Raw genomic sequence first — 27309 nt, 5'->3', positions numbered from 1 at the left:
CCCTAAGTCTCGCAACAGATGGCCCTGGTCATCCTCTCCTTAATGCTGTGCAGCTGGCTTGTCCAATGTGCAGAAAAAAAACTCAAAGCATGATGCTACCACCCCCATGCTTCACATTAGGGATGTTATTCTTGGGATGGTACTCATCATTCTTCTTCCTCCAAACACGAGAAGTGGAATTAAGACCAAAGCGTTCTATTTTGGTCTCACCTGACCACATGACTCTCCCATAACTCCTCTGCATCATCCAAATGGTCACTGGCAAACTTAAGCTGGGCCTGGACATGTGCTGTTTTAAGCAGGGGCACACCATGCCATGTATGATTTGAAACCATTATGTCTTAGAGTATTACCAACAGTAATTTTGGAAACGGTGGTTGCAGCTCCTCCCATGTAGTTCTGGGCTGATTCCACACCTTTTTTAGGATCATTGAGACTCGACTGGATGAGATCTTGCATGGATTCCCAGTCCGAGGGAGATTGGCAGTCATGTTTAGCTTCTTCCATTTTCTAATGATTGCTCAAACAGTGGGTCATTTTTCACCAAGCAACTTGGCAATTGCCTCATAGCCCTTTCCAGCCTTGTGGAGGTCTACAATTTTGTCTTTGGAGAGCTCTTTGATCTTGGCCATGTTAGTAGTTAGCTTCTTGCTGATTGTATGGGATGGACAGGTGTCATTATGCAGCTAACGACCTCAAACAGGTGCTTCTTATTTAGGATAATTAGTGGAGTGGAGGTGACCTTTTTAAAGGCAGACCAACAGTACTTTGAGGGTAAGAATCTAGGTGATAGACAGGTGTTCAAATACTTATTTGCAGCGATAAAATACAAATGAATTATTTTTAAAAAATCATATTATGTGATTTCAACATTTTATTTTTAGATTATGTCTCTGACAACAGACATGCACCCAAAATGAACATTTCAGACGTCTCTATGATTTCTAAGTGGGAGAACTTGAAAAATCACAGGGTGTATATATACTTATTTGCCTCACGGTATAATCCAAATTTAAGCAGTTTTGTCTTTTACGTCTTAGTTCTGCTTACAACACAAGAAACTTGAAAAAGTGATGTTTCACCATCATACATCAAGAATATCACATTGTAAGGTTGTACAAGTTATTTATTAAAATCAGTCAATGCATACTAAATGCTGCCTTATGATTGATTAATTGAAAACTGATATCTGTATAGACAATAATCTTAAATTGAATATCTCAAATGTTAAAAGATATTAAAAAGATTACTATTTCCAAAGAAATTCAGTATCGCACAATATGATATAAAAAAAATCATGAATTCAAAGAAAAACAAACAGCAACAACAATAAAAACCTGTTGTGACATGTAATTATACATTATGCAAACTGTCTATTCATTAAAATTTTGTCGGGGTTCAATGTTGTGCCCCATAGAGGTGGTAATGTCATGAAAACTGACTCGGTTCTGTGAATCTTCAAGCCTTTGTTTTTGCACACTGTGGCGTACACCATAAGCAAAATAGATGAGCAAACCTGTTTGTAAGAAAAAAAAATGTTACAGCATCCAAGTGCATAAATGCTATTTGCACATTTTAACTTAAACAAAAAATCATATTGCTATCATATTGTTATGTTATTGTCTTACCTACTGACATCCATACTGCATAACGGATCCAAGTGTCTGATCCAAGTTGAACCATAAGATAAACATTTACAAATGTACTAAAAGTGGGGAGCAATGGCACAAAGGGAACCTGAAGAAATGAAAGAGTAGAAACATCATGGCAAAGTAATTGAGACATTTTATTTAATGCTGATTGTGAGGATAGCATATACTTATATAATCATATGGTTTTCACTTTATACACAGTTTTCAATTATGAAAACAAAACTAAATTATCATATGAAGCTATGGAGGCTCCTAGAAATTAATAATTTTTTAAGATATGGAATACCATGAAAGCAGCTTTGGTTGTACTCTGTGGTTGTCTCCAAATAATAAGCACAGTCAGGACCAGTGTCAGCACAAGCACAGAGACACAAAGTAAACTCCACCAGTGAAGAGCCTGCAGGGCATCCATGGTTCCTGATATGAAGATACTGAGGATGATGGCTAAAAAAAACTACAGGGAAGTAAGAGTGTAAGCCCCCTCCATCAATTATTAAACACAAATATTGTCTTTAAAATATTTAAACAGTGTTAAAAGAATCACTTACCCACAAAGACAGTTAAAATTGACACATTTTGTGATGTCCTTAAGGTGGCTTGGGATGGAGGACATACTACTCCACCTAGTGTGAACGGTTCTGCTTTGCTTAAACTTGAATCCTCACCAAGGTCAGCTTGATACCTGTAAGTATGCATTCATATAAATACAGCATAATTGTGAGCATACTGCAGGCAGACCTGATTTATTTGCAATGGTCTAGCTTGGACTTAGAGGGCAGCAGTGGATCATATTTTTTAAATACACACCTTTTGCCACTGTCTTGTTGCTGGTTAACAATCATGTATCAAATGTTATAGTTTCTTTCTAAATTGAATAAATAATGTTTCTCCAGTTAAAGAGATGTTGAAAAAGTGCTCACCAAGCTATGCAATTAGAATATTAATGTTGCACATTTACAGAGCAGTTAAAATTTCAGGAAAAATTATGTTAAACATGGAGGACCACACACACTGGTGTCAGCTTCTAATATGACAGGTAATAAGCTGCTAAATAAATTACAGGTGAAAATAAATGAATGGTGAATGAAGAAATTGGAATTTGGCAATATCTTGGAGAGAGAGAAGCTGATTTTGGACATGTGGGTGCCTTGTCATAGCTGTGAAGACAATCTACCAAAGGTCAGATTTCCCCCTTATTTATAAAGACTTTGATGGCTTTCCAAACTTAAATTTGACAATTTTTTTTTTCCAAGTTATTACAGGTAATATTGAAAAATATATATCATATCTTAATTTTGATTCAACTGTATCCACAAATTAGGCTATTTAGTGTTTTAAATAAATGTAATTTACTTAAGATATAGTAGATATATTTCAATATAGACTTTACATTTGATAGATTTGAAGATATGCATCATGCATGCATGGAATGATCTTAGCTTCCTAAAGAAGTGAAGACTGTTCTGCTCCTTCTTGTAGATGGTCTCAGTCTATATATATATATATATATATATATATATATACATATATATATATATATATATATATATATATATATATATATATATATTTATATTTATATATATATATATATATATATATATATATATATATATATATATATATATATATATATATATAAATATATATATATATATATATATATATATATATATATATATATATATATATATATATATATATATATAAAACCAACTAAGCTATCAAAGCTTAAACCAGCTTTATAAGCTGGTTTAAATAGTCTCTGTAATGACTGGTTTCTGCCTAACAAGTGGTTTGTAGATGGAGGAGAGAAGAACCAAATTATGGTTTAATGGAGGCAGAGCAGAGAAGCTGTAAGACTCAGTCGTGTATCTATGTTAAAATCACACCACACATTGGTTAGTCATAAAAGAGAGGGGTTATTGTTCTCACTAGAATAATAAACACATAAAAATAACCCATTTTGACATTTTGAATCATTATTAGATCTATTCAATTCAAACAGATACACTTCAATTAGTGATTTTGAACCAGTTCTAGTAAAAAATATTCCCACCAGCTGTCGAAATTAGAGTGATAAGATAAAAGATGTATGATTGTTTTATTTGAGGATATTCAAAAAATTAATATAATCGCACTTTGAGCCACATGAAAGTTAACATAATAGCAGTGACAAAATTCTACTGAAGGCATCAAGGGGCAAATAAACTTTAAATGAACCCTTTTTTCAATATTTTAATCAAAGCTAAAACTTAGTTATCTTTTAAATATTGCAGTCATTATATTACAATGACAATGAAGTAAATATACATTTAGAAAATATTCATACCTTAATATAAGAATACATATGGCGACAAGTGTGTAGGCAAAGAGGGTTCCAATTGACATCATGTCAACCAGCGCCTTCAGGTCAAACAATAATGCCATTACAGCTGCAAAAACACATTTACATTAGCTCAGTTTTCTTAATGTGTATTGAATTTATGTGTTAATTTTTTTTCTTATGTTTATGAAAATGAATCATTCTTCATCTACTCCATTACTGACATTCAGGCTGAGGTGGAAGTAAAATGTACTTTTCGTAATTCTAGATCAGTATCAATTTTAATATTGTGCATGCTAATAGTCTCTGTTCTGGTACCATAATAAACTTGTACATACTATACAAGCTATTATCGAAGGTAATAGTTTGTATGATGTGTACTCGGGGATTTTACCTGCTACAGTCCCTGAGGCCAGTGTAGCTATGACAGGGCTTTGCCTGTCACTCATTTTACTGAGAGGTTTAAAGAGTAGTCCATCCCTGGCCATAGCAAATAGAACACGGGGCATCGGGAACATTGATCCCAGCAGGCTGTGGGTAAAAGCTCAAATAACTCATCAGTAGACATTTAGTTATTTGTTTGTGTTTTCAACTGCAGCAGTTTTCAATGAACTTCTTATCCACATGACAGTGAAGGAAAAAAAAATAAAACTATTAATCAGTTTAAACTATAACCATTCAGAAAAAAAACTAAAATGAAATTAAACAAAAAACTTGCCATGATAAATTTAATCCAGCTAGGTTTCTCAGTGGAGTGTGCTCTGTACCTGGTTGATAGTGCACAGAGGGATCCAACAGCCACTGCGTACTTTGCAGGTCCCCAACCAATGTAAGAGAATGCCACAGGGAGTGGACTGTGAACGCTAAGCAAATAGTACGGCATCATAAGAGTCAAGGCAGCAGACACACCAAAATAAGCCAGGAAGCAGATGAGGAGAGATGCCACGATTCCAAGTGGGATTGACTTCTGGGGATTCTGAACCTCCTCTCCTAAAGATGAAAACATATTGTAGAGGGAATGCTCTTGTATTGTACATCACTGTTCATTGTTTCATTTTCCAAAGGGTTTGTATTCTGTAAAACATGACCTAAAATAACATATGTGTTTGTTTATTTGTAACAAGTTTTTCTTTTCTCCATCTTTTATTTTTAACACATCTATAGGTCAGTCTCATAACTGCTTACCATTCCCTTTGCAAATCGTCATTTGTCACAGCTTTGCTTTTCAAAAGGAGAAAAGACATGAAACCATAATGCTAACCCTTAGCATTTTTACCTGTTGTGGCAATGCAGTCAAATCCAACAAATGCATAAAAACAAGTGGCTGCTCCTGCTAATGTGCCTGCGACGCCAAAAGGAAAAAATCCTCCACTGCCATATTCGCTGGTTCCATTCAGGAATGTGTTGTTTCTGAAAAGTAACAAACATTTTACATGTGGTCATTCAGGCAGCTTGAATACAACAAGAAACGAATAAGAGTCCATACTCATATCCGTCAAGGGGAGTATCTTCATTGGTGTACCAGTTGTTGATGTCACCCTTTATGAAGCCAGCAAGGATAACAAACAGCAACACTAAGACATTAATGGCTGTAAAAATTTTATTTACAATTGCTGACTCTTTCACACCAAAAGCAAGAATCCCTATAAAAGAAGAAAAATAGAAAATGTTAACATGAGCATGAAAAGACAAATACAAGAATATGCCTTCTCCTTTTATCTCAGAAAAACAGCTTTATATTTCTTTAAAATTAAGATGGCAAAGAGGCTGAAACTAACCTGCCAAGAGCATTATGAGGCCAGCAGCAAAGAAGTCTGGGTATGGAGCTAAACCAGGTAAATCCATCGCAGCATGTTTTCCAAGAGAATGGGCAATGATGTTTCCAATGAGGTCATCAAACGTCCCACTCCAAGCTCTGGCCACACTTGATGTCCCTTTAAACACATAAAAACGACATGGATGAACTGTAAGTGGCAAAAAAAAAATAGCAAAGAGAGGACCTAAATATGATTTTTTACAAAGATTTTTATCACATTCTTATTTTATATTATTTTTTAAATAACGTTTAAAAGTCATTTAAAAGAAAAAGTACAACTACTCCACAATGACAGCATCTATTACAACACAAGCCTTTAGTTTTTATACCTATGACATAAGACAGCAACAGGTTCCAGCCAGTAATAAAAGCCCATATCTCCCCCACAGTGACGTAGCTGTAGAGATAGGCAGAGCCTGTTTTAGGAACACGAGCTCCAAATTCAGCGTAACACAGCCCTGCAAAGACAGAGGCTACAGCCGCTATCAGAAAGGCGATAATGATACTTGGACCAGCCACAGTCCTGGCCACTTCTCCTGAGAGCACATATACACCAGCCCCCAGCGTACTGCCAACCCCAAGGGCCACCAGGTCAAGGGTGGTCAGGCAACGGCGGAAGTTAGAAACTTCGCCTTCAGGCTCCAGAGGTTTCCTGCGCATCAAACTCCGCAGGAACAGCAGGACCTTTGCACCAGACATCTGTTAATCCAGAGGTTTAGCATTAATTGTGAGGGTTAAGAGGACATGTCTAAAGTTGATAAAAATGATAATTTTAGTCAAACAGCCAACATGCTCATTAAAATGTTTGATTTAAGAAACTTAATGATAACCCATTTCCATATGAAATGCTTTTATGAAACATTAAACACAAAAAGTTACTTGAATATTTTACATATAATATTTATATTTAATATTTTAACTGATTTTACAGTGATCATGTGATTTACTGTTTGTGTGATTTTGTGCAATTGTTTGAAAAAATGAAGATCAAATTCCATATTTTATTCAGTAAGTTACAAGCACACAGACACACAAATATTTTTCAATGTATGAATCTGTATTCAATATAATAAGCACCCTTGCATCTTTACTTCAGCCACATCCCTCATTGTTTAATAACCAACCCTGACCTTTGTCCTGAATCTAAACTTAAGCTTACTTTTATCAAACTTGTACTATAAGGTCCACAATTTTGATAGTTGTCAAATCCCTGAGTGTTAGCGGGTTTCCACATTCTAGACCAATACGGTACAGCACTCATCAGTCAAAAATCACAGCCTAATTTCTGCTCACTAAACAGCATTCACTCCTAAACTAAGAATAAGAGCATTTTATAGACATGGTGCCTTATTTCTTCTTACTGTTTCACATTTAAAGGCTAAGCCCTCTCTAACAGCCCACTATGTTTGAATCAGGGACGTCAAGCAGATAATGACTATTTTAATACAGTCAGTATTTTAAGAAAGTCCCCCTTACCTTTTTTCAGCTGAAAACTGCTGTATGTGTAACTGTGTTTTGATCTGGTCCAGTCCACGCCATGCATGAGTATAAATCCATTCGCTGTGAATGCATTTTCAGAGCCCAACATTTTTTACACATTATGTTACATTTCAGACTTATGTGCCATTTCTGAAAAAAACTCAAGATCTGAATGATTTATCTGAGGTCGCCACAGGGATAGCAAGCTACAAGGTCCACTTTATAAACCAGAAAGCAATAGATGAAATGTGAAATGTACCTTTTTATGTGTGTAGATGAAATTGGTGAAATTTGTCTCTGATTATGATTCTATTTTCTTTGAATTGATGTTAATCTTTGACAGATAACATGATAAAAAAAAAAAAGAATATATATACATATATATATATATATATATATATATATATATATATATATATATATATATATATATATATATATATATATATATATACACTTTGCGGAAAGTGTAGATTCAGTTATTTGAGTACCAATATTTTTGGAATTCTGATCTATGATATAATAAGAGAGCACATGGAAGCCGTCAACAATTGACCATTAACCATCATTTAATTTCAGAGGTGGCAATTCCTGGTCCAGAAAGTAAAAGTCCTGTCCTGCAGCTGTTCTGACCGGTCACCAAACGAGCTGAATTTAATGAGCAGAGTTCATTTGCCAGGTAAACGAGCCTGTTATTGAAAACACCTGTTCTAAATGTACAGGTAGATCCAAAAAGATGGTAGGACTTTTACTTTCTGGACCAGGAATTACCACCTCTGTTTAATTTAAGATGAATGCTGATTGTGACAAATTGTTCTCACTTAAATCATACACAAGAGGAATTTGTGTGGGATTGTAATGAAATGCAAGAAATTATGTTGTTGTTTTTTTTTATTTAACTTGTATTTCATCGTTTAAGCTAATAGTAATAATAATCAGAATATTTGAAACAACTCTTTTATAACTTATTAAAGTAATACATGAAATGGTCATAGAATTGTAACTTACACATACAAATTAACCATCAGACTAAGACTCATCCTCCACACGTGGATCAAAACGGCAGTGTAGTAGAAATTATGTGAGGACTGTATGAAAAGCATTTATTATCAGTTCTCAAATTATTTCTGGACCTCAAGTTTGAAAAGTGTGTATTCTACATTTTGATTGAGACAATTGTTAATAGAAGTTGAATGAAACCATAAATACTCTGAATTTCAGAGCTGGCACGTCATACTTAACCATTTTGGATCTTCTTGGCTATAGAGTTTGTTTGGAATACACATAAGTCAACATGTTGTAATCTGAAATAGTTTTCAGTAAAGACATCTGCTCAGCAACAAATTGATCACTGGTTCATCAGAGCAGAATGAGCCAGCTAGTTGTTTGTAGAACACCATGGTGCAATCCATTGCTTCCAGGGGTTCTTGGTATTACGCTGCAGCTAAATTACAATGGCAGACCTGGCTGTGAAGCTGACCATTGCATGCTTAACACAAGGAAAAAAGAGCAGGCATCAAAGGTAACAGGACTTTTCCCACATTTGTGGACTGCTATTTACTTTTCTTTTCTTGACTATGTTGGTATAGTTGTACAGCACTGACCAGCTGGAATTAAATTTAAGATGCGTTTGATTTTTTTTTAATCAAAATATTTCCCCAAATTATTCAACTACACATAGAAAATATATTAAGAAACTAACAGCAATTGTTGCTACAGAAATATACATCCACATTCATAACCTAAGGATGTTTGTAGACAAAAACAAAGAAAATCTGTTTTGCTTTTAGCTTGTGTTAGGCGACGAGTATAAATGAACATCCGTAATGCTTTACACATGCTGTGGTATGGAATTAGTTATCAAAGTAACCTTCCCAACTTTTCTAAAGCACTTAACATTGTGATTAGTTTAGTTCAGGAGTGGTGAACAATGAGTGGACTTTATTAGGTGAAGGAAATGGACAATCCCTCTCTCTGTTAATGATTCATCTGTGCAGTGTTGAGAAGGCAGCAGCAGCGTCCTCTGAATTCACTCAGTGCCCAGGATATTTTGGAAAAAATTCTTAAAATCAGTGAGAAACTGCAAAGTAACTACTTCAGTTGTATTATACTTATGGGCCCAGGCGGTAAGTTATGATTTACTTATACGTTTGGCTATATGTTTTGACTGTTTAACTGAAAGCTTAAAAACCATGAATTACATTAAATGGGACCACAGCTATTTTAAAACAGGTCATCAAATTGTGACCCGTTACACTGCGGATGTTACCAGAACACAAGAAAACATTTTTTCCTACATAACTCAGCTTTTAAGCACATTTTTTTTTAGGTTTTAACTTACATGCTCAACCAATAAAGATGCATATAATGGTAGTTGTAGATAATTAATTAATTTTAGTCATGAGAGAATGTATCTTTTGATACAACAAGGTCTTTTAGCTCGATAATGTGACAAACAAGGGCTATTAAGGTGGTGGTTGAGTCATCATCACTGATCTGCTTCAGCATTTTTTCCAGCAGTATTAAACAGATGCAGAGGGGCTGCTATGGCTTTTCTCCATGGTGACTTCAGCTTCGTGGCCACAGTATGAGACCAAAAGTCTGTAGGCAGGAGGGTCATTAAAATGTGACCGTGCTCTCAGCTTATGTAAATAATGCATCTATTTCGGTTCAGTGTATTTCAAGCAGCACGCTGACCCTGTTAGTGAGGTGTGAAATTTTAAAATTCATGTCTTTTTAGAAACAGTACTAAACAAGTCAGCTCATTAAAAAAAATCCAGACTTAAGAAAAATGCAACACTGAGCAGCCTAGCCATTGCAAGTTTAGCCTTAGGCCATATTGGCTTGTGGTGCCATTCAGAGCTTTTTTTAAATGGAAAATTGAGCTTCGTCTGTAGTTTATTGTTGGGGATTCAAATGGCATTTGATTATTTTTAAATAATTGTGTAATTAGAGTTACATACAATTTGTCCACGAAAGCATAACATGTTTTCCTTCAATTTTCAGGTTGACTTTCTCTACAGTGTAAACATGAATAATGCAAAACAGCACAACAGGCAGATTGAGGAGAGCAAGGAATATTGAAGATTTCTCCATCCTGGCCAGACACTAAATCTAAGTAATCCTACCTAATCTAAAAAAAGAAACAAACAAACAAAGATGAGACTGTTCCTGTACTATTTGACACTACTGGGGTCCAGTTATGTGATTTCAACTTACGGACCCCATCAGAGAGCACAGATGACAGGTGATATTTTGCTTGGAGGTCTTTTCCCTATACACTTTGGTGTTGCATCCAAAGACCAAGATCTGGCTGAACGCCCAGAATCTACACAGTGTGTTAGGTAAGATTTATGAAGCAAAACTTCCCATAAAACTGTGCGTTGAGCTTTTCTGCATCCATGCTTTGTTTATTTTTACAGATTCAACTTTCGTGGTTTCCGTTGGCTCCAGGCTATGATTTTTGCAATCGATGAGATAAACAACAGCAGCACACTCCTGCCCAACATCACCCTGGGCTACAGGATATTTGACACATGCAACACTGTGTCCAAAGCCTTGGAAGCTACCCTTAGTTTTGTGGCTCAAAATAAGATTGACTCTCTGAATTTAGATGAGTTTTGTAACTGCACAGATCACATCCCATCAACCATTGCAGTCGTCGGAGCTGCTGGATCTGCAGTCTCAACAGCAGTTGCAAACCTACTGGGGCTTTTTTACATTCCTCAGGTCAGTTACGGGAAATTGGCTGTATCAGCACCACACCATTGTTGATCACATTAAATTGATCAAGTTAATCCTAAAAACTGAAAATCACATTCAATGCAGCAGATAGAGCTGCACATATGGAACCTCGTATATTAAGTTTGACCTATAAATTAAATCTCTCCTGTTACAGATCAGCTATGCCTCCTCTAGTCGCCTCCTAAGCAACAAGAATCAGTACAAGTCCTTCATGAGAACCATCCCTACAGATGAATACCAGGCCACGGCCATGGCAGACATCATTGAGTACTTCCAATGGAACTGGGTCATTGCCGTTGCCTCAGACGACGACTACGGGCGACCAGGGATTGAAAAGTTTGAGAAGGAGATGGAAGAGCGAGACATCTGCATTCACTTGAATGAACTTATTTCCCAGTATTTTGAGGATCGTGAAATTAAAGCGCTGGTTGACAGGATTGAGAACTCCACAGCTAAAGTCATTGTTGTCTTTGCTGGGGGACCAGATGTTGAGCCTCTAATCAAAGAGATGGTCAGGAGAAACATCACAGACCGCACCTGGCTGGCAAGTGAAGCCTGGGCAAGCTCCTCACTTATTGCTAAACCAGAATATCTAGATGTTGTGGCGGGGACTATTGGCTTTGCTCTGAAGGCAGGGTATATACCTGGCTTTAGAGAGTTCTTACAGCAAGTTCACCCAAAGAAAGACAGTCACAATGAATTTGTCAGAGAGTTTTGGGAAGAAACATTCAACTGTTATCTTGAAGACAGCCCAAGACTCCAAGAAAGTGAGAATGGCAGCACTAGCTTCAGACCTTTGTGTACTGGTGAGGAAGACATCACAAGTGTTGAGACTCCATACCTGGACTATACACACCTCCGTATCTCCTATAATGCTTATGTTGCTGTTTATTCAATTGCACATGCTCTGCAAGACATACTTACCTGCACACCTGGTCATGGACTTTTTGCTAACAATTCATGTGCAGATATAAGGAAAATGGAAGCGTGGCAGGTAAAGTATTGCAAAAATATATGAAGCTATTAAAAACTTCCTTTGCTGATGTTTGAGTCATCGCGATCCTTTTTTACGTCGTAGGTGTTGAAGCAGCTCAGACATCTGAACTACACCAACAGCATGGGGGAAAAGATGCACTTTGATGAAAATGCAGACCTGGCAGCAAACTATACCATTATTAATTGGCACAAGTCAAGTGAAGATGGCTCAGTGGTGTTTGAGGAGGTTGGATATTACAACATGAATGTAAAGAGAGGAGCAAAGCTGTTTATTGACAAGACAAAGATTCTTTGGAACGGATTCAGCTCTGAGGTCAGTAATAACATCTGTTTAGAATAATTGTGAGGTTTTTACAGTAAAAATAATCTCTGAGGTTATACAAAACTGTATTATCCAATATTTAAGGAGTCTGGAAAAGTAAACAAAATAATTTAGCACAGTTTATACTTCAAATTGAAAAAAAACCCCATAATTTTCTTGCAAGTAGGTTCATATTCACTAGGTGGAATACAAACCCACTGTTGATTATATTTTGACTCTACTCAAAGCCCTATGATTGCTTCCAACGCATATGCCTGATAAGTAATTCAGTCTTCAGTCTGTGTTCATGATTTAAATAATTTTACCATGATATGAGGCAATTTTGCTCTGAATTTAAGCATTTTATTACCACTTGAAGGCACCCTAAGGAACATTTAAAGTTGTTCAGTACAGTTATTACCTGTGCTATTTTATACATGGCTGTTATGGGGGAGGTTTTTTTTTTATATCTTCATTATGAGATTGATGGTAATTGTTCTCTACTAGCTTGAGTTCATTTTCAACCAATCATTTCAATTAACACTGACTATCATCTTCAATTAATTTGCATTGTTAGTTTTTAGAGGTCTGCATTGACCAAAAAAATAAGCATGCGTGAGGTGCTGAGAGTCAGAATTACTTACGTGATGGACCGTTTACAATAAAAATATTGTTGTATCAGTTTTTCTTCTTAAACAGGTCACATTCTTCCATTTGGGAATTTTCTCTTGTTCTCATGTGATTTATCTTTTTATATATGTAAAATGTCTGCAAAATTACAAAGTCCACTGTTTATAACTAAAGGAGCAACCCTTTCCAACAGGAGACACCAATCTCTGCCAGATTATTGTATCTTTTGTCATGCTATAAACATCTCAAGTAACAAAAATCCTTGTTTTTTTTTGTTTAGCAACTTTGTCATTGAGTAGAATAAAAAACACTGAATGTTATCAAGTTCTGGCAAATACACAAAGTTTATTTAAGAATAGATAATAGACAAAAAGATAAATTTGCTGTTTTTGAAGCACTGATTAAGTCAGAAATTAACTGGCACAAATAATTAATTATGTCTGAAATTCCACATGACTAAATCCTGCATTCTTTTACATCGTTTATCTGTCTTTTTCATGCAACATTTGTGTGGTTTTTTTTCTGTAGGTGCCACTCTCTAATTGCAGCGAGGACTGTGAACCTGGCACAAGAAAGGGGATCATCGACAGTATGCACACATGCTGCTTTGAGTGCACTGAATGCTCAGATGGAGAATACAGTAATCATAAAGGTAAGATGCATCTTGTTCAAGATTTTCAAATATTATTAGTTACTTTTGTAGTTTCAAACACATGATTTGATTTTTATTGTATGTATGTGTGCCTGTGTGTTTGTGTGTTTACACAGATGCCAGTGTTTGCACCAAGTGTCCAAATAATTCCTGGTCGAATGGAAACCACACGTTCTGTTTCTTAAAGGAAATTGAGTTTCTCTCCTGGACAGAGCCGTTTGGAATAGCTTTGGCCATATGTGCTGTGCTGGGTGTTGTCTTAACAGCATTTGTAATGGGAGTCTTTGTCAAATTTCGCAACACCCCAATAGTGAAGGCCACGAACCGAGAACTGTCATATGTCCTGCTATTCTCACTTATCTGCTGCTTCTCCAGCTCTCTAATTTTTATTGGAGAGCCACAAGACTGGACTTGTCGTTTACGTCAACCCGCCTTTGGGATTAGTTTTGTTCTATGTATCTCCTGCATCCTTGTAAAAACAAACAGAGTGCTTTTGGTATTTGAGGCCAAGATTCCTACAAGTCTTCATCGTAAATGGTGGGGATTAAACTTACAGTTTCTTTTGGTGTTTCTGTGCACATTTGTGCAAGTCATGATATGTGTGGTCTGGCTTTACAATGCCCCTCCTTCTAGCTACATGAATCATGACATTGATGAGATCATTTTTATCACATGCAATGAAGGGTCTGTGATGGCTCTTGGGTTTCTCATTGGGTATACGTGCCTGTTGGCAGCTATATGTTTCTTCTTTGCATTTAAGTCACGGAAACTTCCAGAAAACTTCACAGAGGCCAAGTTCATCACTTTTAGTATGCTTATTTTCTTTATTGTTTGGATCTCTTTTATCCCTGCATACTTTAGTACTTATGGCAAGTTTGTTTCAGCTGTGGAGGTCATTGCTATACTGGCATCCAGTTTTGGAATGCTAGCCTGTATTTTCTTCAACAAGGTCTACATCATCCTCTTCAAACCCTCCAGGAATACCATCGAGGAAGTTCGCTGCAGCACTGCAGCCCACGCTTTCAAGGTGGCCGCTAAAGCTACATTAAAGCATAACACAACACAGAGGAAAAAGTCCAGCAGCATTGGTGGATCTTCCGCCTCAACTCCATCTTCTTCTATTAGCCTCAAGACCAACGGCAATGACTGTGACGCATCTTGTGGGAAAAATAGGCCGAGGGTGAGCTTTGGCAGTGGAACAGTAACTCTGTCCTTGAGCTTTGAGGAGTCCAGAAGGAGTTCTCTGATGTAATGCAAACTTCAACTTCATCACTTCCAGTTAATCCAATGTGTTGACAGTGTGTGCATGCAATAGATGAGTAGACTTCACTTTATGTGGAAGCTCGAAAGCTCAGGGTGCCACAAGTGTGTTGTAGTCATTTGGTGGAGCAGCATCAGTGGCAGTGATGCCATCAGGAATACAAATCTAATTCATAAAGGCAAAACAGATATTGGCCTAAACCTGAAGATGTTTGAGTTACTGCATAAAGTGGTTTAATGGACTTTCATGCCATTGTCTCATTAACACAAGATGAAAATTTGTTTTGAAGTAGATCTTTTTGATTATTCTTGTTTTGTTCAAATTTTGACAGTAGGAGGACACACTCCTTGCAGAATATCTGTAAGTCTGGCTGCTATATCGTACCTACATATTGCATTTCAATTCTGTTACTTTCATTAATTTCATCACATGCCTCCTTCACATAAAGCCTGCAAATACTAGTTAAACATTTTGTAAAATTAAAAACATAACATTAGATAATTATGTTTGCTATTTCTTTTTGGATGTCAACTTATTTTTCATATCAGAGAAAATACTGACCAAAAGTAATACCGTTAGGATATGCTTGGACAACTCACTGCTGAGTTGTCCAAGCATATCATTGTCCAAGCTGCTTTGTTAAATCTGTTTAAAATCACAAATCACAATTGTAGGTCTCATTGTATCAATACCAACTAACCAGTAAAAAGCAAACAAACAAACAGAACACTTTGCAAACCATTACACACACTGATAAAAGGCTCAAGCCATTTCTGTGAAGAAAATTTTTTTTTTCTTGGAGCTTGCTTATCACAGGTCTCTGACAAATGCAAACAGTGCAGGCCAGTCTCACATGTTAATGCCATTCTTGCAGTAAGCCTATATACACAGTCATGGCTTTCCATTATATAGGGAGCACAGAGAGGAAGGAGGAACCGCTATCTGAATGTAAACTGTGAAAACTCTTTTTCCTGACTGGAGAAGAAGAGAAATTGTGGCTCAGATTACAGAGAGGGCAAGATAGTACACCCAAAGTGCTCCATATTGTACGTAAGCATAAGGAATGTGTTCATATTTTTTTGTTGTAATTACTTATATTTTGCTTATTTGTCTGCCTACCTGGGGGGGAGCGACTAATTAGCTGATAACTATCAATACCAGCGTCCAGTGCTTTGCGTCTTACAGCTGATACCCATTGCTGATACACTTCTCTCTTTCTTCCCTCTGCATCCTTCAGCCCTACAGTGCTGTTTGGTTTGGTCTCCCTCATACCACACAACATTCACACACACTCACTAAGATACACATCCTAAACTAATCACTCACTGATATTTCATATCTTGATGTAGTCTTAATCACGATTTTAATGTGTTGCAATGTGTGTTTTTTTTTTTAAAATAAAATGTTTTAATTGGCAACTGGAACTGGTCTGTCTTCATTTTTGTCATTTCCTTATGGGCCACGTTGTGACAGCTGTGGCACAGTGTGTGAGAAAAGTGAGCTCCACTCCGACCATTTTGTTGTTGTAAGTAGTATCTGTTTGTGGTGGTCTGCTGGGGGAGCAACACTAACAACAGAGATAAGCAGAACTTATAACGGTCAGAAGTATCACTGGTCAGACTTTCGAGACATTTGAATCTGTTATAAACAGGAAATTATTGAGCACAGTGCTGCCTATTACGTACTGTACTTCTCATGTTTTCAATAACTCATCAATGTCTTTTTAATGGTTTAGGAAATCATTTGGCTTTGGTCACAGAACTGCACAAGGTTAAAATCTCTGAAGCCGAGAAATGCTCATCAACTCTTTGCTGTAAATATAGTTGATAGATTACTGACCTTGATTTTTGTACTCATACACTTCTAAAACACATCAGTTCTCACTTTGAAATAGCTCCACAACATCACTGAGAAGACTGGCTGTTTAGGTGAGGCCTATACCACAATATTGTGATGAACGGTAACAACAGGCTTGCCCTAATAAAAACACAAACTCAAGTGGGATTAAGGGAGTGTCATGTCTCATGAATGATCATTACCTCAAGGTCTGCAGGTCATCATTTCAAAAGGAAAAAGAAATTCCTAATTCATCAATGTGTTTAAAAAGAAATGCCCAGATGATGTTCACAACCTAAAACTCTGGGATACCAGTTTGGTGATTCAGCAGGATGATCATCCTGATTAATTAGAAACAAATACAGAAAAATATCATACCTAGGAAAGCTCAGACATTAGTTTATTTGAAATATTGATGAAAGCCCCAAGATAAGATCAATTTTTATATTTCCTGCAGAAAACAAGTCATGAGTAGCTTATATACTGTGTGGTCATGTTAACCAAAACTTGAAAATTTACAATGAACTACAATGCAATCTGGTAATGCAGAAAATAAATATTCTGTAAAGAAACAAGTATGGAAAAATTATGTATATATAATCACTTCTGCCAAAGTGAACGTAATGTGGTCAACAGCGTTGGTTTGTCTGTATGTCTGTCTGTTAGCAACATAACTCAATAAATTAATAATGCATTTTAATGAAGGAAACATAAGAAATGGAATAAAGATCAATTGATGAGATTCTGAAAGTTATCTAAATCACTGCCTGGATTTAGTAGGTCTAGGTAGTCTGGGCTCTCTAAGTTATACTTATACTGGTAATATTACTTACATTGAGGAGCTTGTAAACATTTTTCCACCAGGAAGCTGGTAAAATACTCAGTTAAGGAACAGTAGCACTGAGCATAGCTACAAAAGAATGTTAATAAACAAGTAAGTTCAGTAAAAATATTTAAATTATATTGCAAATCATTATAATAAGCAAAGCAAAACATGTAATGCTATGTTGTATTTATTACATTTTCTAAGTATATGTGACACCTATGTGAGGCATATGAGGTGTTCAAGACCTCTCCCAATGCTCAATATTAGAGCAACGTACTGTAGCAGGCAGAGGACCACCTGAAAAATCACTTCCTTTGTATGAGGCTGCTTTTACTCCTAAAGGAAAAAATATGGCAGAGAAACACCAGAGAAATCTGCATGTTGTGTAGGTCTGATCCCCAGCTTGAGATGAGGACAAAAAAATATATATATAAAAAAGTCAGAAAGCATTGCATGCTGGGAACATCTGGAACAGTCCTTGGTCTTGTTAGAAGCTGAAAAAGAGAGGGATGGCTTCTACAAAGTCCAGCAGTTATTATGTTCGAAAACTATATATATATATAGATATATCTATATATATATATGTATATATATATATCTATATCTATATCTATATATATCTATCTATATATATATATATATATATATATATATATATATATATATATATATATATATATATATATATATACATATATATATATATATATATATATATATATATATATATATATATATATATATATATATATATATATATATATATATATATATATATATATACGTGTGTGTGTGTGTGTGTGTATACACGGGTTTTTTTTTTTTTTTTTTTTTTTTGGTGTGTATTTTCAACATTCATTCAACATCAAGAAAGTCTGATCCATAAAAATGTTGCCCTTATCTGATTATATGATGTGTCCCTCCAAAAGTCCTCCGTACAAAGACTAAAAGACGCTTCCGGTCTGTCAGTATTCTGTTTGACACCGCTTTGCGAAAATTTTCTTTTTCTGCTTTTCTGTTATTTTAATATTTTAAACAAAACATTAAAAATTGTCTGTTGTTTTCTCCCTTTGTTTTAATCAAGACTTCTTATTCATCTATTCATTTATTAAAATATTTCATGATTGTTGTAAGGGAGCTTTTAGCGGAAGTGTGTGGGTTGACGCAAACTTCACGCCTCTTGTTTGATTCTGATAACAGACGCCTGGAGGAATAACGGTAACATTTCTGTGACATTTCTTCTGTTTCAGCACACGTGTTGAGTTTCGTTTACCTGACATCAGGTCAAACTGTCTCTAGTTTGCTTGTGTCTTGCTTTTATCTTGCTAAAATTCAACTTTTTTTTTTTTTTTTTTTTTTAGCACGTCACAGTAATCGTTAATTCCGCATTCGTCAGCTAGCTAGCAGGTGAGTCTTTACATCTGAGCACAGCTGCATGCAGAAACGGGTCAAATTTTAATCTTTGTAATCATTACATACTGACAACAAGTAGCAATGGTTATAAAGATTGTATTTGTGTTAAGCCTTCACTTTGGTTGCTGTTAATACAATAACTATGACAATGTAGCCTAAGTTAGCTCGTGTCCAGCAAATGTACAGAAAAGATGCCGAAGCTGAAATAAAAATAACACTAACGTTAGATACGACGCAAAATGTTAATTTTACTCTTTACTATGTATTCCTGTCATCAGCAGCATTTAACACTGGACACCAATGACTTACTTTACACAGATGTTTATATGTAAATATTTTAAATTGATACTCTTTGCAAAGTATGTAGTTCGATCTGACTGGGAAAAAGGGGTAGATGGGTGTAGGTTTTTATCTTTGGATGACTTGCATCAGCAGAATATGACGGAGCAGGAAAAAAAAAAAAAAAAGGAGTGAAATTTGGTGACAAACTGCTTAAAATTGGCATTAAATTTAGCCAGTCTCTTTACCTTTTTTTAATAGCTCCTCTGAAATTAGAAAGACATTTATCGTTTCAAGCTTCTGAACTAAGAAGATTTTACTCTGGTCTACAAAGTTGTTTAAAGAAGCTGTTGTAGTGACTTCTTAATAAACTATGAAGACCTTATGACATATTAAAGGGTTCCCACATTAGGGATTCAGTTTCATGGTGTGCAGAAAATGGGTGAAGTCTGATTACCTGGTGCACAGTTATTTAACATTTAATATGCTACTCAGGATGCTTGTTTTTACTTTCATGTCAAAAAGATTATCTACTGTTGTGGATCATTTTTCATTTCGTGGGTTGTTTCATGTGATGCAAATGTGCATGTTGATAGTAACTGGTTTTCTTTTCTTTCTAAACTTTTACAGTTGTCTGAGAGCTCACAGCGTTTTGGTTGCATCTTCCAGGAATGGGTTTAGACATTACAATAATGGATTTTCACCTATAAGCACACAATACTTCATGATCATATGATTTATTTTACTATTATACAGTTCATCACCATGGGATGACTTGTCATTGATCCTCTGGATTTCAGTATTTATTTTGTCCTGAAATGTTGTGTGCAGAGGCAATATCCTAGAGTATACATAACGCCAGCTGCAATCTATCTACATACTGAAGTCAGATAGACATGGGCATCTGTTCAACAGTCAGCAAGACTTTGCGCAGAGGCAAATATGTTTTACTGCTCTTCCTCTCGCTATCAGTGCTGTTTTGGATAGCAACCTTTTCTGGCGACACTGTGAAATCAGTTGTAGTTTCCTCTGCCACAACACAGACTCTTGTCAGAGATAATCTGAGGAATGAACTAATTTCTGGGACTACAGCGCCTGAGGATGTGATAACTCCAGCACAAAAAGGGGAATGTCCACAAGAGTCTCCACTGTTACGTAAGTATACACTGAATACTGTCAGAGATAGTGAAACCTAGGTGCTCATCTTTGTTTGTGCTGGCTATTTGTTAACTGCCTTATTACCAAGTGTGCTATTACAGCTGGCATTTCACAACATCTGTGGCGGGTTGGGTGCAGTTAGAATTTCTTTTTGTGACATTTTTATGCGATTTTAAGCAAGCTATGCATATTTACTTTCACAAATTGACAATTTAATGTAACAGACCTTTAAAAGATGTAGGTCGACCACATATTAAATGTATGACTGACTGGACCATGTCATTATTTGAAGTATATTGATACATTTTATTGAAGCTGTATAAAAGTAAGTGGACCCTTACTACCTCCATCAGAATTAAGAGCTAAAAAGCACTGAGGTACTGGCTGCATATTAAATGTACTTCATTAACTGATCATTAGAAAATGTGAGAGGCTTTATAAAAGCAAACACTGTGGTGTTTTGCTTGTGCTGAGTATTCATGTATGTGTCAACAAAATTGCAAAGATGAAAAGCAACTACTGCTGCCCATCAATCTGGGAAAGCTTATTAAGTCATTGCCAAACTATTTGGAGGATATAATTTTCTTATCAGAAATATAATCATTTTATGTGTTTTTACTTAAACTGTTTCAAGATTTTGGATCAGTTGCAGCAGTGTTGCATGTACAGTTGTTGATTTGTTTTGTTGGTTAAATGAATAAACTTTTTGTTTCCACAGAGGGAGAACTAAAACTGTCTTTTGAAGCTTCTCTAAAACTGAAGGATGTAGAAGGTGACAACAAAGTTGTGATTAAAGGAGAGTATGAGCCGTCAGACTGTGCAGCGCGGCAAAGTGTAGCTATCCTCATCCCACATCGCAACCGAGAGAGGCACCTCCTCTACCTCCTGCATCACCTGCACCCATTTCTGCAGAGACAGCAACTACACTATGCCATTTACGTCATACAGCAGGTATTTGGATGGAATAAATACTAATACAGCAAATAAATACTACTTAATCACACTGAGGGCTCATGTTGTGGTCTTAGACATCTACCATCAACAGCTGTAGTTGAAGAAAACCAAGTTAGGAGAAAAAATGGATGAGAAATGGCTGCAGAAATTGGAAAAACAACACAATCACTTGACATTTTTTTTTGTTTGCACAGACACACACGCCCAGGATTAGGTAGGCTATCCATGAATTGTGTGCTTCAGTACTTCCAGGATTTTAGATCCTGGTTGTGTCAAAGTATCAATATAAAAACAGGATTCAGAGATCTTTGCACTAGGTGTTCAGCTCTGAGTTACAGTTACATTTGCATGAAAGCAACCAAATGCTAAACTAAGCGCCCGATGAGATAAAAAATAATACCATAAAGTATCACAAAACATCAACATATGGTTCATTTAGCCAGATTGCCTTTTTTCTGCACTTGATACAGTTTTGAAATAAAAGCAGCAAGTCATGGTTTTTTCTGATCCCTTATCTGGAAACTTTTAAACAAATTATGCAAATAATTTATGCGAAAAGGCAAATAATCTGCAACAAGTGTGGCTCTCAGGACTCAAAGAGGAAATTACTATCTTCTGTTACCAGAGGGAAAACTTTAAAATGCAAATAATGTTGATAAATCGTGTACTTGTGTTTTTCATACAAATGTCTAAAAATGGAAAGAGAAATGCAAATTAACATTATATAAGGTCTGAGTAATTTAAATGTAGTGTGAGTGCATTTTACACATGCATGTACAACTACATGCATGTGAACTTTGTTTCCATCCTATTTCCATGAAAGACTTAGATTGTTGTAGTTTCTGTGTTATGTTAAAGTCCATACATTACTTGGGGAAATTTTTCCTGAATTCATCAGGATGTAATAAACCTACTAAAATTTGTTTTCAAGAAGTTACCAAGTTAAATTATCCAAGCTTGTTGAATTGTCCGACATACATGAAAATAATTTTTGTTTAACTTCTTTTGCTGATTTTTAAACTCCTACTTTTTTCTTGTTTTTTTCACATAGTGACACAATTTGTGAAACCACACAATTCTGCAAGCTGCAGCAAGCTTTCACCTTAGAAGCGTGTCGTAACTTTTGTGTTTTCCTTTTTTTTTTTTTCTTTTTTTTTTTTTAGGCTGGAGATGTAACATTTAATCGAGCCAAGTTACTAAACATTGGCTATTTGGAGGCACTGAGGGATTATAGCTGGGAGTGCTTCATTTTCCATGATGTGGACCTGGTTCCTGAAAATGATCACAATTTATATTTCTGTGACAAGCAGCCCAAACACTTGGTAGTTGGCCGAAATGCTACAGGATACAAGTAAGTAGATGAGTAACGACAAAACCTTCACTTGTTGCTTTATTCTCCCCTTGTAAATAAATGCCGCTATATTAACTGACACACCTTGTCAGATCTGATGTCATTTTTATGTAAATAGCTGTATTGTTTTCTAGTTACTCTCCACTCTTAACAGACTGCGTTACAAAGGCTATTTTGGTGGAGTGACCGCCCTGACCAAAGAGCAGTTTTTGCAAGTGAACGGATTTTCCAACCGTTACTGGGGTTGGGGTGGTGAAGATGATGACCTTCGCATCAGGTGAGCAACAAGAAACTTGATAATCTCACATACAGTTACGTTTTAAGCTGATGTGATACATGTGTTTATTTGTTTGCTGTTGCATGTGTCCTGCAGGGTTGAGCTGCAGAAAATGAAGATTGTGCGACCGCCTGCTGATGTAGCCCGTTACACCATGGTGTTTCACAAACGCGACAGTGGCAATCAGATTAACAAGGATAGGTCAGTAAATATAGAGTAATATATGCTGAAACACTATCCCTGTGTTGTTTTCTTTGTTTGTCTTTTCAAGCTGGGCTCTATTACACTACCTGTTAAGCTCTACATGATTTGAGGTGAATGACATAATGGCAACTACTAAATGGGAACTTTATTCCTGTGGGAAGTGTTTTTGCCTCTGACAGGTTCAGCTTTTTATGCAGGTAAAGGGTAACTTAAAACTTGGAAAGGCCATTTTGCTAATTGCATTTTGTTAATTAGGGCCAACTTAAAGGCTAACCAGATAGGTGGTTCAGTTTGAGCTAAACAGAATACAAAGCCTTGAAAGGGCGCAGTGGTTGAACTGGTTGATGTCACCTTTGGAAAAGCACCATGTTTCCATTGATGATTTAAAAAGGTATAACACTTCTGAAACGTCATCTAAGAAATTTGCAGCTTTGATGAAAACATAGTCATCTTAAAGATGTACCTATGGTGGCAGAAATATCAGCTCAGCTGATTCATTAGGTAAACTTCAATGTGGACTCTCAACATCTTGTCCTTCAAATCAGATAACTTAAAGATTAAACATTTTTCTCACTGATAAAGTCAATCAGCGGGGATGCTGGATTCACTAGCAGGTTACAGATTTCTTTAACATTTAAGCCTATCAACAGATAAGTAACTTTCACTTTAAAACAGTGCATCCCTCCATCCATCCATCCATCCATCCATCCATCCATCCTCCTCTGCTTATCCGGGGTCGGGTCGTGGGGGCAGCAGCCTAAGCAGAGAAGCCCAGACTTCCCTCTCCAAGTTCCAAGTCCAAAGGCATTCCCAGGCCAGCCAAGAGATATAAAGTTTAGCACTTTAAAACAGTGAAAGCTCCAATGTGGTTGCAGAGCTGTGTCAAGGTTGTTGCGTTGTCAGTCAGTGCTGGACTGATGTGTTTATCATATCAGAAATCAGTTTAAATATACATGCCGTGAGTTGCATTTAATTTCTTCTGTGTGTGTGTCTCTTTTATTTTCTTTCCAGGATGAGGCTGTTGGGACGAACAGCACAAACATGGAAAAAGGACGGACTCAGCAGCTGTTCCTACAGGCTTTTGTCTGTTGAGAGAATGCCTCTCTATGTGAATGTTACTGTGGACATTGGTAAACCAGCGAGTTGAAATTTCAAACAGAAAACCCTTCTGAGACCAAAAAGAAATTTAATTGTGATATTTTCACCAAGTCCAGGCTACTGAGTGCAGAAAAACTACTTCTACCTGTGTCATATTAAGAACACAAAACACACATTTCTTTTTGTATTAAAATTTAATTTAGCTAGTAAATATATTTGAACTTTATTAAACACACATTTCTGTATCTTGTTGTTTTTATTTCATATAAGTTTACATTTACTGCCATTCCAGGTATTTGAGTTTGCCAAAACACTGTCGTGAATTAATTCACTCATTTTTTGGATGCATCAGTGTCCCAAATTTATTCTGATTTGCCCGATAAGACTGTTTCTGAGACTAATCTTGGAATTACAGTTTATAACGGATTGAAATCTTCCTCTTATATTTATTACCTCTGGGTGAACATGACTACTTTAAAATTTAGTATTTTTATTGATGCACTCTCTCACATGTACATTTCCAATGTTGTTTGCCTTGTATTTACCCTAAATATGTCCAATTGCCCAGATGTGTGTTAGCATCTGTTAATGTAAAGAACCCATAGAAGTGACTGAAATGTAATCGCTGTCTAAAGACAATGATCAGTGTTGTCAGTGGGATGGCAGTGAAACTTATGTACTGAAAAGGAAAAATCTATGTCACTGCTATTATCTCTACTAATACCAAGCAGGTAGGGTGATATATTTAATCATCCAAATATTATTTTTTATAAATGATTTTAACTTGTTGCAGTAAGAAGGTATGCAAATGATGACATAATGACTATAATAAGCTCCATTTAGGGTAAAGTTTTTGATGCATGAGTTTACTGCTGTGGTATGGTAGAATTTATGTTAAGTATAAAGGTTAAGACATGTTACTGGACACATCTGTTACAGATTAACATTATTTAGTATTTCTGTCAAAGATATGCAATGCAATTACTAAACTGGAGAAGTTTAACTTTTTTTAGAGGTTAATTTCAAGAAAAGCAGTTTTGTGAGCCAAAGTTAATTGAATTTTTATACTGCATATGTTCATGCATATTGTTTAAGGGCCTTAATGCGTACATTTAGCTTTGGATTTTAATTGGTGATGGATTGATTATTTATGACTTAACTTTTGAATAAATGTGTTCGTTAGACCAATCAACATAACTGCTATTAAGTGGGAGGAAATGTCAGTGTGGGAAGGAAAAAACTACATAATCTCTTTCATTTCTGCATGCTTTTCCGAAATGTTCCTCATACACATCAATGATTTGTATTTTTATAAATTATGCCAGTTACTATGTTATAAATATATCAGTACATGTTACTAACAAACCTGTTAGATTTCCTCCTCATTTCATGATTTTTTCTTTTTAGTTTTATCGAGCTAGTGTTTTAGAATAGAAACCGACAACTCAAATCAGCTGAATTGTGTGCAAGACAGAAGTGTTACATTGTTGTTGAGGTGAACTGCTCTGTAAATCTGCAATATGCCTTTTTATAATTGCTTTGCAGTCCTGACTGTTTATGGCTGTATCTCTACTCCTGAATGAATGTTTAGTTTTTGACTTTTTAAAATATATATATATATATATACTTAAGTATTCGAAATAAAAAAAAGTCAAACAGATCTGAATCACATCCAGAAAGATTTTAGATTTTCTTCTGGATGTTTGTGTGTATGTTAAAATTCTAGTGTACAGCATTTAGGGGAGTTTGTAAAACTGCTCAAAGTTTTTTCTTTACTTTTGGTAATAATGGTGAAATCTGAATATGTATATTTTTGATGATCTAAGATGAGCAGATTGGGTCTACTTATGCACAGATATTTTCCTCACAGACCACCATGTTGGTCTGTGTTCCTACAGCTGGCCAAAACAGACACATGAATCATTAGTTTTATATGTGGCCTTTCATGTTTTAACAACCTTACAGGTTTCATCTATGTGTGAAATTAGCAGCTAAAGGGTGTACAGCTGGTTGAAATTACAGCTTTGCAGACGTAACTAAATCCTACAAACTGGTTCTGGGTCTTCTTAAAAAAAAACAAAAAAAAAACAAAAAAGTGCAGATCATGGCAAAGTGAATTTGTGCATTTTCTTTATATAAGAATGATTTTCTCTGAAGGATCCCTATAATAAATACTATGGTTTTCTTAATAACGGTTCTTTTTAAAGGGCTGGTTATTTCTTTTCTAATTCAGTTCAGTTTTGATATTTTAAGGTGTTATTTAAAACTACAGTTGACAAAACAGATGTTATGTATATAAAACTGTTCACATGACAGATCCTATAATTATGTTTTGTTAGCCATATATATTCATACATTATCCAGACTTTTAGACACATTTGTGGTGCTCATTGGTGTCTTAATTGTATTTCTTAATATCATTTCTGACATGTGAAGCTTTTAACTTTCTAAAAGGCATAATCAGAGTTTAAAATCGCCCTGTCTTTTTCAAAAGTTCGTTTATTTCAATTTATTTTTATAAATGCCACCATATGATAAAATATTGTGTGATGTATAGCAGTACAATCAGCAGGTTGTAGTGTATAAATGTGACCAGTAGGTGGCAGTGACAGCTCAACTTTCACTTCGGAAAAAAAATGCCCGTATCAACTCCTGTGCTGTTCAATTTGCGTCTACTTCCAAGTAATTTGCACAGTCGTTTTTTGTAGTTATCAAGTTATCATGTTACATCTATGATATGAATGGTTCGTATGATGAAGAAACAAGGTTAGTCTTTTATTAACTGAAAAATATCAGCTAGAATTTGACATGAAGTGAGCAAAAAAAAAAAAAATAGCTGGTGTTCAGGCAAATTAGATGTAGGGTATCCAACTGCAAATGGTAGTCAACATAGTGTAATAAATACCGAAACAGAAGCTTGGTTTCATCACTCTTTCATCAGTTTTCATCTAGCAGCTGAGAACTAGAGACTATGTGAGACTTAAGTGTAATATTTTAGCCTCTAAAATCTGGGCCACTTTTGCTGTTGTTTTGCTGTTTTTTGTGAACTATGTTGG

General features: G+C 35.8%; 4 protein-coding genes across 4 annotated transcripts in view; 2 read left to right on the top strand and 2 right to left on the bottom strand.

Annotated features, from left to right (window-relative positions):
* The window catches only part of kif20a (kinesin family member 20A), a gene marked incomplete at its 3' end in the record, with an annotated part of 51609 nt that overhangs the window by 9270 nt on the left and 15030 nt on the right, over window positions 1–27309 (bottom strand). The window lies entirely within an intron of this gene.
* Window positions 1374–6493, bottom strand: LOC306761687 (cationic amino acid transporter 2; the record flags this gene model as incomplete). The annotated part of the gene is made up of 11 exons (XM_079247956.1): window positions 1374–1516; window positions 1629–1737; window positions 1939–2096; window positions 2201–2334; window positions 3985–4087; window positions 4373–4509; window positions 4746–4968; window positions 5255–5388; window positions 5465–5621; window positions 5757–5912; window positions 6124–6493. The coding sequence occupies 11 exons, from the start codon at window positions 6491–6493 to the stop codon at window positions 1374–1376; spliced, it is 1824 nt and encodes a 607-aa protein (XP_079104082.1).
* On the top strand, window positions 10433–14848 carry casr (calcium-sensing receptor; the record flags this gene model as incomplete). The annotated part of the gene is made up of 6 exons (XM_079248036.1): window positions 10433–10617; window positions 10696–11002; window positions 11172–12011; window positions 12096–12326; window positions 13473–13596; window positions 13713–14848. 6 exons carry the CDS (start codon window positions 10433–10435, stop codon window positions 14846–14848), a joined length of 2823 nt encoding a protein of 940 aa, XP_079104162.1.
* Window positions 18845–26239, top strand: b4galt4 (UDP-Gal:betaGlcNAc beta 1,4- galactosyltransferase, polypeptide 4). Its single transcript, XM_079248160.1, has 7 exons — window positions 18845–18926; window positions 19842–20366; window positions 21088–21320; window positions 22487–22674; window positions 22829–22951; window positions 23048–23152; window positions 24167–26239. Exons 2-7 carry the CDS (start codon window positions 20108–20110, stop codon window positions 24300–24302), a joined length of 1044 nt encoding a protein of 347 aa, XP_079104286.1. The 5' UTR covers window positions 18845–18926; window positions 19842–20107; the 3' UTR covers window positions 24303–26239.

Source organism: Telmatherina bonti, assembly GCF_933228915.1.
Source record: "Telmatherina bonti genome assembly, chromosome: 10".
Classification (NCBI taxonomy): Eukaryota; Metazoa; Chordata; class Actinopteri; order Atheriniformes; family Telmatherinidae; genus Telmatherina; species Telmatherina bonti.
This window is presented reverse-complemented; position numbering and strand designations above follow the sequence as displayed.

Bases quoted from the DNA above. Each gene is read 5' to 3' on its own strand.
- b4galt4 (XM_079248160.1), top strand. From the start codon at position 20,108: ATGGGCATCTGTTCAACAGTCAGCAAGACTTTGCGCAGAGGCAAATAT. The intron at 21,321-22,486 runs GTATTTGGATGG...TTTTTTTTTTAG, and splicing joins CCATTTACGTCATACAGCAG to GCTGGAGATGTAACATTTAA. The intron at 22,675-22,828 runs GTAAGTAGATGA...CACTCTTAACAG, and splicing joins CGAAATGCTACAGGATACAA to ACTGCGTTACAAAGGCTATT.